Source organism: Rhopilema esculentum, chromosome 3 (genome assembly GCF_057945365.1).
Source record: "Rhopilema esculentum isolate cy_ngs chromosome 3, ASM5794536v1, whole genome shotgun sequence".
Taxonomy (NCBI): domain Eukaryota; kingdom Metazoa; phylum Cnidaria; class Scyphozoa; order Rhizostomeae; family Rhizostomatidae; genus Rhopilema; species Rhopilema esculentum.
Window position 1 is genome coordinate 6611906 of NC_142817.1, and position 13284 is coordinate 6625189.

Below are 13284 nucleotides of genomic sequence, written 5' to 3' on the forward strand. Positions count from 1 at the left end.
TTTCTTTACTTTTGAACAAATAAGAAGAGGTTCTAGAAATTTTCATTTTTTTAAATATAACATCATCAATACCAAAAGTTGCATCAAGAGAGGTTTTCAAACCAGGCTTTATTTGAAAAAAGTCCTCCGACATTTTTCACCTGATGCCAAACGAGGTCCCCGAAATATGAAATTAGTGCCCTTACGAAAAAATACTACTATTAATCCAATTTAGTCATGGTCAAAACCTATGAAGGGGAAATATAAAATATTGTCCTTTCGAACAGACAATTGCCAATTTTTAAACTCACCACCATTTTGCAAAACAACTTCAGACTCCCTTTGGAATAAAAAATAATGGCGATACCAGTAGCCAAAATTCCCCACCCTCTATTAAGAAATTGGAAGCTCCTACAGCATATATTTCAAAGTTTGTTTAAACCATAAAAGATTGGCAAAGTCATTAACAAGAAAGCTCTCCTAAAGATCATTCATCTAATCAAAAATAAAAAAAACTTTTATTGATAAAAATAATCATTTTTTAAGGGAGCATAAAACAAAGAAATATTGCCAATATTCCCTACATTTAAAAAAGGGAAAAATGAAGGCATTCTCAGCAATAAACCACCCTCTCTAAAAACTCTCTCAAAATGCAAAGGCACTTGGAAAAGGACGAAGCAATGCTCAACAGCGAATCACACTTAATTATATTTGGTCCAGATATCTGGGCACTTGGCACAATCAAAGCCGTTATATTCATTATTGCTCATTATAAATGACCAAACAATGGTACCAAGGCCCTTGCAGTAAATAACATTAGGTCCAGATATTTGGGCACTTGCCACAGACTTAGTCATTATATCTCTTATTGCTCATTATGAATAAGGAAACAATGCTATTCAGGCCCATGTAGTGATTGACACTAGGTCCAGATATATGGGCTCTTGGCACAGACAAAGCCGTTACATTTATTATTGCTCATTATACATGAGGAAACAATGCAACCCAGGCCCTTGCAGTGAATGACATTAGGTCCAGATATCTGGGCACTTGGCTCACTAGAGACATGTCAATCAATTGCTCATTTACAACGTTTCAAATACAGTTATTTGGCAAAATTCATTTATAGATTGAGGCTTTGAGCATTCACCTACTTATAATCCGTACAGTAATAAGCCCTCCTAAAGATCACTCATCAAATTAAAAAATAAAAAATGCCTTCCTGAAGAAAAATAGTTACTTCTTAAGGAAGCATGAAACAAAGAAATATTGCAGATATTCCCCACGTTTAAAAAAACAAACGATGGCATTCTCAGTAATAAACCACCCTCTCTAAAAACTCCCTCAAAATGTATGGGCACTTTGCAAACGCCAAAACAATACTCCGCAGCAAATCGCGGGAAAATTACTTTTGCTCTAGATATCTTGGCACTAGGAACGTACAAAACAACCATATTTATTATCCCTCATTATAAATGAAAGAGCAGTGCAAATCAAGACCTTGGAGTGAATGACATTAGCTCTAGATATCTGCCCACTCTGCTCACTAGACACGTGTCAATCATAATTTTTTATTAATATCGTCTCATTATAAATATTATTTTAATTGCAAGAGACTCTCCCTACATTTCAAAATAATCACTTCCAAATACGATACACTTCACCACGTACAGTAGAACATTTGATCCTTGTCCAAATACATCTCAATAAATTAAACTTTTGAACTACGTCCTTATTTATAGTCATTGATATTTTTTGCCTTTTTATGGAAGGAAGACTAGCCTTTCTTGGAGAACCCGCCAAGGCGGGTTCTTGCAAGCCCCTATACCCGAAACTTTTTTCCATTCTTGGAGAGCCCGCCAAAGCGGGCTCTGGGTGGACCGCCGGCCCGCGGCACGCCGAGCCAGTGGACCGCCGCCCGCGGCACGCCCACCCAGTGACCCGCAAAACCCCCCCAAGCCGAGATGCAAATTAGCAAAGAACGAACTAACGCCATGCCCAACACACAAAACCCCCCTCACACAAAACCCCAACACACACGGCTTCGCCCCCCGCAGAGGCGTGCCCCCCGCAAAGGCGTGACTCCCGCACAAAAGAGGCTCCCGCCAAAAAGAGGCTGTGGCGTGCTCCCACGCAGAGGCTGCGACAACCACGCCCTCTGCCATCACAAAATTTTTCCTCAAAAAAATGTGCAAAAAACACTCGCACTCCTGCAGAATTCAGCGCAAAAATCACTCGCGCTCCTACGCGATTTTTACTCGCACTCCTGTCACAGGCGCTAGAGGGCGGGGCCCTTTTCTTTCCCCTCTCCTCCCCGCCCTCTAGCGCCTGTGACAGGAGTGCGAGTAAAAATCGCGTAGGAGCGCGAGTGATTTTTGCGCTGAATTCTGCAGGAGTGCGAGTGTTTTTTGCACATTTTTTTGAGGAAAAATTTTGTGATGGCAGAGGGCGTGGTTGTCGCAGCCTCTGCGTGGGAGCACGCCACAGCCTCTTTTTGGCGGGAGCCTCTTTTGTGCGGGAGTCACGCCTTTGCGGGGGGCACGCCTCTGCGGGGGGCGAAGCCGTGTGTGTTGGGGTTTTGTGTGAGGGGGGTTTTGTGTGTTGGGCATGGCGTTAGTTCGTTCTTTGCTAATTTGCATCTCGGCTTGGGGGGGTTTTGCGGGTCACTGGGTGGGCGTGCCGCGGGCGGCGGTCCACTGGCTCGGCGTGCCGCGGGCCGGCGGTCCACCCATAAATAACTATTTAATGCAAAGTGGAAAGGAAAAGAGCGTCCAGATCGAGGTTGGGCCTGAAATTAAACCCACAATATTGGCACTGCAACCAAACTATCTAATTTGGCAGTTTAGCAAAATACATCATCTTCATCTTAAAATATCCAATTTATGGAGACACCGAAACGGATATTGAATTTGGTATTTTCATGCACATTCATTTAGCAATAATCGTAAATTTAACGCTTATATGTACATTTTTAGTACCATAAACCTACTAGATTGAGCGCGGTACAAAATAATAGAAAATATAGCGGGCTATACTCGAAACGTCGTTATTCAATAACCGTTTTTTCCCTGGTACGATTTATTTACATTCATAGTTATTTTCAGTACCAGTTGTAGTAACACATAGTCTAAATGTTCGATCATCTTTTCTGAGGAGGACATCAAGTTCATTGTCAAGTCTGCTATGCTTTAACCGATTCAGTTGTGATAAGGGATGATTTCAAGTGATTAAGAACATCACTAATAATGATTTATATAATATTGAAACAACCGATGTTGAGAGAGAATTTTGCTCCATAAATCTGACGTCGTAACAGCTAAGCACCAAGGAAATTCAAACCAAAGGGTTCCCAGTTGACTTAAATTACAAAACGTACCTGTAATCTTTATTTCTTTAATCTGAACAGTTCTTAGCACGTTGTTTTTCACCCCTCCTCCGCTTCCAGAAAAGCGTTCTTCGTGATGATTCGATTCTGCAGACTCGAATGTAAATGATTCCATAAAAATGACATTCCTTCCTCGTTGAAGTGGAACCTATCAAGAGAAAAATTTCTGAAAATTACACTGAAATTATGTAATAATAGGCTATACAACATAGGGAATTCTACCGTAACATCAGAATAGAATTACAGATAGAATGCAGAATCTAATTATCTCCCTGCAGCGTATAGATTTGTTATTTTATTTTTTTTATTTGCTATTTGCTTCAACGTACCTTTTAATCTTTGCCAAAAGTGTTAGGACGCCTACACAAGATCATCACAGATTTTTAAGGTTGCCCCCACCTCCCCCCATTACAATGTTGATTTATATTAATATTGCATAACTTAATCAAACTAGGATTGCACGCATAAACACTCTAACGAAGGAATGAAAATCGTATTGAGAGGTGAGATCATTTAGTGACAGTGTTGATAACTTGGCAAGGTGGTTAAACTACTGGTTTATCGACTTTTGAACGAGAATATTGTGTTATTCTCACTATTTTTGGGCTATCCGCCCTCTGATTTGATTGCTGCTGTAAAGCCAATGGCGAGGCGGAACATTTTCGTGCCTACCCACTACGTCGATAGCAGCCGTATTATCTATTACGCCATAAGAGCAGTGATACAGCTAACCAAGAAATACAGAACATAACTGGTTGCATGAATCTTAGGGAGCAGTCCGTTTATGTATATGTTACCACCTTTGTATACACTAAGGGAGCTTTTGTATATGTTACCACCTAGCTTTTGAAGGTAGTTTTTAGGACACTGAGAAGCTATGCTTATCGAGCACTGCCCTGGTCCTTCCTCTCGAAGTGACCACATCTTGTGACTTCACCCCTGGAACTACAGATACTCAACGACTTTCCTCAATTTTTGTGAAAGTTTGGTCGTGTAAAGGGCTCGAATGAGAGACCCTTGGACCTGTAGTCCGTGACGCTAGCCACTGGGCAATCATCGTTCCTTAGTAGCAGCAGTAGACAAGAAACTAGCAACAAAACACAGTTGCCAGGGATATCAAATTTAACGAAAGATGTTACTCATTTATGTTATACATTTTTCGGTAAAAAAGTAGACTTTCATGTTTTTCATGATTTCAACAGAAGACCGCATAATGCGAAAGTCAGCACAGTCACTGAAATGATAATCTTCATGAACTGATCATTTTTACAACTTTATGAAATGATAATTTCATTTTCTAAGATTTTATTACGGAATCAAAAGTAGCCTTGAAAACTCATCTCCTATGCTTGATGTTTTTGACCACAAACCAAATAACTTAATTCATCTTGAAATATTAACTCACAAAAGACTTTAAAATGACCAAATTTTTCATTTGGTGAAATTCTTTCCCGAAACTAAGTTTTCCCCGAATACTTTTAAGTTATTAAGTGTAATCATTGCATGCTAAATGAATTATCACTTACGTATGTTCTTTTCCAGCGAAATTCTGGGTAAAGGTTAAATCTGTGCTTGCCTCCATGACTCGTAGTGCAAAAATCATTCGCAACCTAAATAAATTGTAATCAGAGTTATAATGAAACTTAAAAAAGCAGTTGGAGGAGGTCATTTCTAATACAAGAAGTATGAGTAGTGCTCAAAAGGAGGTAGCTTATAAGATTCATCCGTCGCTGCCCCTAAAATTTACCCCTACAACATGCTTTTATCTAAAAGAAGTGACAGTAGGCCTACATACCTAAGAAAAGAGGGTGGGACATGTCTTGGGACGAGAAATGAACGGCAATTGTTTAAAAATATTGATTATTCGCATGCAGAATAATTTTTTTATAATTTTATTAAGCTCAAAGTAATAGAAATTAAAACCAAAAGAAATGTTTAGATTACCTTGACATGAAAAAGTGCATCTTCATCGTCTGATCTGTAAACAATACTGATATTTCCATCTTTTTCAAGCTGTGACATGGAAAGAAAGAGGAAATATTTCAAAGGCTTAACAGATGCAAATTCAGATGATGTTTTACGTTTGAAGCTTAATATATCTATAACCAAGACTTATAATTCCATATTTAGCTAAAAACCATGTGTATCTCATAACGTTTTGCACTCTGATGCGAAGAAACATCATACATGACGAAGAAACATAGTAAACTTCAATAACACAGCAACACACTCAATAACGGACATCTCCAAACGACGGACGTAAATATTTGTTTGCCCATTTTTATTCTCAACAGCTCTGTACCCGTTTTTCCAAACAATGGACAAGATCCACTCCTCCCTGTCCCTAAAATTGTATTAAAACCTAAAGGTGTATTGCTAATTGCAGTTTTTAAACAAATGCTTAAAAACTGATGATCTGCTAGTCGCACTTTTAAAGACACATCTTTAAAAAGTAAACAGAGAAACTTACTGTGACAGAATAAGCAAGAACTGATTTGCAAAAATCTCCGGCAGATTCTATAAAGTCTCCTTCAGCTGACCAGACTGTCCTATTTAAAACAAGATTGAATATTCATATCAATATACAGATGTCAATAATCACAGAGAATCAAATCACTTTCTTTGAAAATGGCAAAGACAGATTTCCACAAAGTATTACCAGATTTATTAGATTATAATCACTTTTGAAATGCATATCAAATAATGAAGCAAACTGTTTCATATTCTTTATATTCGTCTTTTTTTAAACAAAAATTAAAAAAAAGCTGTGTAACCTATGATAATAATAATAATGATAATATATCTCGCTAAATCTCCGTTTTGGAGCAGTTACTATAGCACAAACACAGAATTGCTAGGAAAGACGCCATGTGCAGTATAGTACCACAGGCTAATTTTCACTTAGGTTTGAAAGAGTTCAACCAATCTCTCGATTTCTATCAGGCCTTTTGAGTTGCTTTTTAGAATTTGTTCCATTTCTGGAGGTGTCTTGAATATTTCGCATTGCCATAAATGTTCTAAGTTTTCTTCATGTAATCCACACCTTCAGCAACTTATATTATCAACCTGAAGGCAAATTATGAAGGCAATTGAAGCAGGTTTCTAAATTATGAGCACCTTATGCTTCAAAATACAACGAAAATCATTTTCACACTTGCTACACAACATACCGCGATGTTGTCACAACTCACCACAATGCTACACATACCAGGAATGTTACAATTGAGTATCTTATATTTTGCAGTTGCATGAAAGGGGTTTCTTGATGACAACAGATTTTTAGCATTTTCAAATTCTGCAAAACAGCAGTTTTATTAATACATTAAACGCTATAAATTTTGGATGAAAACATTTCAGACACAATTCTTTTTGGTGAAAAAAATTTTGGATACATTTTCAGAAAATTTCAGAAGACTCTTGACATTTGGACAAAAAATAAAAATTATATTTATTATATTTTAAATAGCGTATTACATCTCATGAAGCTTACTAAAGTCTATGAAAAGTATCTGATGGAGAACAGGAAGGATATCAAAATGGATTTGCAAACAGACCCATATGCATTTCCTTTAAAACTAAAAACAAAAGATAATTTGGTTCCAGTGGTTGTCAGCTAGGTTCCATCAGAAACTTCAGAAACTTGGAAATTCCAAGATATTGCCTAGTGTATATTTTATTGCATCATTGAAATGGAATTGCCCAAATTGAGAATGAAATGTAAACAAAATTTGCAGGATCAGGGTGAGGGGGGGTGAAGCTCTCCTAGCCATTATGTTGCCTTGCAAGGAGAAGCACTCAAGCTTGATCAAGCACCTCCCCAAGCATCTAGAAAGTTCTAGACATGCTTTAGGTACAGATGTAGTTCTAGGCATGCTTTAGGTATTTTTGCTGTTTAGAAACTGGAAGCAAAAAGCCAACTTCTGTTAAGGATGATATTTAATGATGCTAAATCGAGCGCCCATAAAGTTGCTGCTTTTTGCTCCTCAAAAGGCCTGTCCTATGCCTAGGCATGATTTTCTAGCACTTTGTTGGGACACAAATTTGAGCAAACAAAATTTGGACAAGAAAAATATTTGGATGATCCAACTATGGAACAAAATCATTTTTGAAAGACAAAAGGTATATTTCAGAAAAAGAAAAAAATAGAGAGCATGCAAAACATTACATGAGAGCTTACTTGTTACATTTTGATTGGCTTCTGCTCGAAACTTCATCATTGTCAGGATCAGAACCCCATGTTAAGAACCCAGAAGGCAATGTCTGCCAAGAACGGAATCTGATTCCCCCACTTAAACTAAAAGTTCCTGGTTCGCATTTCAAGCATTTTTGACTCTGTATATCCAAGTACTGACCTTCTGGACAACTAAAAGCTACAAAAAAATTAATTGATTACTAAAACAGGTTACAATACAAGCCATTATTCATACTTTCTATCCAAACATTATTGGACACTTCTGTTCTTGGATATACAGAAACTAGCTGCACTATAGGCCTTAAGCAAAATTGATTGAATTTACCTATCGAAGAAAATCATTCTTTTTTACAGTGTCCAGTAAATTATTCACTTACATTCAAGTACATATAATGACTGCAAAACACTTGTCAAGTATTACTTGCAAAACACTTGTCCATTTAATGTAAAACTTTCGGAGAGTTGACATCATTGAAGATTTTAAAGATTTAAGACTTTCAGCAGCATCTGTTTTCAAAACTTAAAGACATCTGTATTTGAACACAACCAATCTATAGAATCTCAAATAAAAAGTCACTTTCATTTTAATCATATTGGCTATAAACTGAACAAAACATTCCTTTTTCATAGCCATGGAATTAGCATATTGCTTTTTTAAAAAGGATTATTTTGAAGACAGTGACAGATTTTACTGGTGGTTTTACAGAAAATAGAATGCTTTGAGAATAAAATAATGTGTTTTTAATTAAAAAAGAATTCCTTTGTCTGTGGAGCCCCATAAAAATTCAGCTTACAAAAAAGAGTTCAAGGTTTGAACTGAAATTGTTTTACATGTAATGTATAGGAAATGCTTTTATAAACTGATAATACCACACATTTGGCCAATTGCAGAATACTTACTTTCACTTCATAGAATTCAAAACAAATAATTCAGTTAGTAAATTGACTAAATGTATTCAACAGTGATTAGATCTTTAAATTTGCATGTAAATCTCTACAGGAAGGACCAGGCCTCTCAGGGAATGAAAAGCATGCGGACTAAAAAAGATCCCTGCTGGTTTGGCTGGGTGGGCTATTTAGCCCTTGCCAAATTTGTTGTTTATCTATTCATACTTGAGTATATACCAGCCAAAAAATATATTACCTAGTCTACTTGTAAACATGATTTATCTTAAGAAGGCAGTTTATTTGTGTGCATTACTACTTCTTAAAATGACAAAAGAGATTTTTTGCAAAATGACAATGTTTTGTGTAGAAACACAGATTTATTGAGTAGTATCCAACGAAATTCATCTTTATTAAAAAAGATAAAGAGCAGTACAATGTTATTTAAAGAGTAATGGAAGATTAAGTCGATTTGCATTCAAAATGCAAGAGAGAATAACTGAAATACACTTCTTTTCAATAAAAATTTGAATCTGATTTTTGAGTCAAATTTGAGTACTCCAGTTTCTAATTGGTATAGGAAATTCTAATATTCATTTTTTCTTGAGAGTTTCTTAATCTGGAAACAGCACAAAAGAGTAAAAAAAAACATGACAAAGATTGGCGAATAACATAAACCTCGAAGTATAAAGGGAAGCAGAAATGCGGATCAAAAGAAACAAGAGAGTTCAGAAAAAGTGAATGATTGGCTCTATGTTTTTGAAAAATCGCAACCGCTTATCTCTCACCTAGTTGAAGAGTCAAGGAGCAAAAACGAATAATTTCTGAAAATTTTTTCATTTTTTCCAATTGCCCAGTTTTTGTTTCTTATAGCATGTTTCTTATAAAAATGAGTGTATTCGTACACAAATTTCGTACTTGACAATGTTGTGTAACAATTCTCATTCTCGCTATTTTACCCAATATGTTGTTCCTTTCCTGCACAATCATTTCATATTCCATTGCTAGTTGTAACAGGTTATACTGTGGTTTGTTAACATTTGATGTCAAAAGAAATTGAATTTTTCTTTTTATAACGATATTTATGAAAGACCATGTATTTCTTTGCCAAAACGTTATTTATAGATACCCTGACATATAGCAGTAAGTAGAGAGGTGCTTAATTAAAAACTCACAAATCTTTTAAAAATTGGATGTTTTTTGTTAAAATTGAAGCAAATTCTATGGAACCTTCTCGGCAAATTCCTCTTTTTAGAAAACTTTGCATTAAAAACCTACATAATAAAAAATCTAGATAACAAAGTAAATTTACAGTAATATAATTATAGAAGGAAACTCTGCGAACCAATATTTAAGAATTGTAATTCTATGAATTTAAAGTAACTATCTAAAAATGATAAAATCTTACTGCACTGTGTTCCTCTTTCAGGTATTGGGGGTCTTTCCATTCTGCACAGTTCTGGCTTTAATGGCACACCAACCTTCCATCTTCCATTAGTCACATCACATTCAGTATAAACATATTTCATTTGATTCTAGATAGAAATACAGATCTGTGTGTAACCCATAATAGAACTAGAAAAGAGTTTTTGTAGGACAGCAAATACAAGAAGATATTGCAGAACAACTTAGCTTTTATTAAGACCAAGCTCTATTCTTATTAGACTAAACTTATATCAATAAGATTATATACTTGATGTTCTACGGTGGATTCACAACTGTAAGCCATAATATGTCTTCGATGAGTAGGCCTATTGAAATATTACTCATTCAGAAATGATTTAGCAAGATATCTAGCAGTAAGAGAGAGATAAAAAGGAACACGAGAAAACTTTAGATCAAAAGAGACTGCTTTCAGCCTTAGCTTTGCACTTTGTATATTTGGAATAATGTGAAATTATTCCTTGGCTAAAACAGGCCAGTATGCGAGAAATTGATAATCAAGCCACAAGCTCAAGCAAGACTCAAAAGAGTTTTGATTTCTAAATTGCTAAATTCTGCGGGCACAAGGAGGCCTTAGAATCTGCTTTCAAGCAGTAAAAATCAAGTCAAAGTTTTACCTAGAGATCTGCTCAATTAAATTGCTTATGCTTTCAACTGACATTAGAACGCGCGTAACTTTTCAGGGTGCGATTTCTGGAAACCGGCCTTATTGCACGTTGGGTGCAAAAAAATTCCTATAAAAGCAAATTCAAATATATTCAATGTCGTTTTACTTTGCTTTCTACTGAAAACAAAGAATCAAAAAACAAATTATTGAAGTAAACCTTGGTGCAACTTCTAAGCCCAGATAAAGTTGGTGCTTGAGTCCTCGGGGCAACTGTTTGGTTGACTTCGGCACAAAACTTTGGAATTTGAACAACTAGTGTTAGCCAAAAAACCGCTACCGAGATCGCTCGAGCATTGGACTTGTTCATGTCTGTGTCCCCGATATCTGTGGATTGCTACCTTTCAGCGTTCAAATCATAGGAACAAGTTATTTGATTGAAATTTAGTTCTTATTAAAAACTCTTTTTGTGAACAAAAACAAAGCCTGTTGTTCTCTTGGATGGATAGAAACCAGCTGTCCTTTCTGTACAACCTCTTTTTCGGTATGCCGAATATGATGGCAATGGCAAGAAGTAAGCAGTGCGTCTGCGACAGCGTTCAATAAGAACTTTGGAAAGTTAAAATAACAGTTAATTTGAATGCCAATGGCACACATTGCATGTGAGATTAGAAAATCTCGTCTAATGAATGCTTAGATTCTTCTCCCATGGCTGCGAAATTTTTCCAAATGTCGCACACTTGCAGCCTTGCTGAATCTCGCTGTTAAATAATTTTGGCACCTGCAAAATTTCAGACAAAATGACCTACGCTTCATTTTTGGTAGGACAATAGTTCGAAACAACGGCTGCTTGAAACCCTTTCAAAAAACTTAATATAAATGACTTGGCTAACGCATTTTTTTAAATGACTCAAACGCTTTTTCATTTGCTAATGACACTTACATGTGTTATGAGCAGTAGCGTAGTGAGGGAGCATGGGGGCCACCCCCGCCCCCAATGTACAGAAAGTTCGTGCCTGAGAAAAGTGCTAAATCTGTACCCCAAGGGGAGGGCTTGATATTTCAGACAAAATCAAACAGTTTTAAAAAACTGCAAACAATCGACTGCAAGAAATATTCTTAAAAGGTGTTTTAAACTTATCTAAATGGCGTGGTGGCAAGAATTTTATGTATGTTTCACTCGCAGAGGACCCTCGTCTGTACCTCTACAGAATGTTTTACAATTTCCCCCCATTTTAAGGTATATAGAGAAAAAATTTCATAGTTCTTGAGACATTCAAGATCAAATAGAAACTAAAATGCTAAAGCGCTTTAATCTTAAAAAACTGGACCCTGAAATGCTTGTCGTGGATTTTGCAGATTTTGCTTAAAGGAGAACGGATGATGTTTGAAACTTTTGAATGCTTTTTATCATTTTTAGATACTTGCATACAGCTTTGGAAATTCGGGCTTTACATGTAGAGATTCCTCGCCCTACACAATTCAGAAAATAAACGTAAGAGGAATTGTGGAGGAAATAGACGGTTGTTGAATGGAGTCAGCCACAAAAAGCTTACATATGAAGGTTATTGTGTTTGATTAGCCAACCATAGCCACGTGAAAAAGCCATAGCTTTTCCAAACGCATTTACAAAATGGGACGTTTTCCCAAATTCTTAAGGGTGTGGTCAGCAAAAATTTTCCCGGCGATAGACCCCTGGATTAGTAAACGTTGTTAATATTGAACTCAGGTATGGTAAAAAGTGGCTTGATGCCAATAAATTATCTCTTAACTTCATGATTTTCCACTTTATAAACACTAAAATAGATAAAAGGCAAACAAGACCCTTCAAAGCGCAACATTTATTAAAATTTTAAAACTACTCTTAGATGAAAATCTAAGTTGGAAGTTATCATCTGTAGGAGTTGTTTAAGAAGCTGGTTAGGAATCTGTGATATTATTTCCAAGGTTAAGATCTTTCTGTCTCCTGATATAATACTCTACCTATACAATTAATTGTTTGTGTCTTTCGCCCAGTATGGTATCATTATGTTGGGTAACTCTTCTGCGTCTTATACCTGTACAGACTCTGCGTTTTAAACTTATCAGACTAGCTAATGTATTTCAGCTTGAGCTTCTCACTTTTTCTCTGAACCTGTATATACAACATCATCAAGTTGCTTTAATAACTTTTCTTATTGAATTCATCTGTGCATCAGTAGAACAGTAGACAGGCTAGCAAAGGTGATTTGCTTCTTGTTTGAAAGAACACCCGTCAATATGGGCTGAACTCCATTCGCTATAAAGGAGCAAAGCTTTAAAGAGTGGACTGATATGTGCGTTTGCCATGACCAAGGGGGGGGGGGGGCAAATAGGGAGCCCAAACTTACCTTGGGTACCAAAGTCTCCATAATTTAGTCTCAGCTATATAGTTAGAAACTAATCAGAGAATTATTTGAGGAAGGATTCTTCCTCTCCTCCGCAGCCACTAATTCTTTGCCACCGCATTCTGCTACAATACTTTATCCATGGATTTGTGAGGCTCCGCTATATAGAGTAGTCCAAATAACGAGTAAGAGAAGATAGGGAGGTGGTCACCAATTCTAAAGAGAAACCTTTTAATACAATATAATAAGCAGCATAATACAAGGACAGTATAGCACCTAACGGATGAAAATAATAAAGAAGAAGGAAAACAAATGTATTCAAATGAGACTACTTTATTTTGACGATATCGAAAAGTATCTGTTTACACTAAGCATAAAGATGCAAGTCTTAAATACTCACAAATCTGCTGTTTACTAGCCTAACGAATCC

General features: G+C 36.4%; 1 protein-coding gene across 1 annotated transcript in view; it reads right to left on the bottom strand.

The window, feature by feature from the left end:
• LOC135692888 (endosome/lysosome-associated apoptosis and autophagy regulator family member 2) overlaps window positions 1–11023 on the bottom strand; it is a 77216-nt gene extending 66193 nt beyond the window's left edge. Inside the window, exons 1-7 of the mRNA XM_089111766.1 lie at window positions 10709–11023; window positions 9850–9976; window positions 7542–7734; window positions 5835–5913; window positions 5309–5377; window positions 4891–4974; window positions 3356–3512 (exon numbers count right to left, since the gene is read on the bottom strand). Coding sequence (XP_088967892.1) covers window positions 3356–3512; window positions 4891–4974; window positions 5309–5377; window positions 5835–5913; window positions 7542–7734; window positions 9850–9976; window positions 10709–10858 — 859 coding nt within the window. The 5' untranslated portion in view covers window positions 10859–11023. The remainder of the gene's footprint in view (window positions 1–3355; window positions 3513–4890; window positions 4975–5308; window positions 5378–5834; window positions 5914–7541; window positions 7735–9849; window positions 9977–10708) is intronic.
• Between the last annotated feature and the right edge of the window lie 2261 nt (window positions 11024–13284).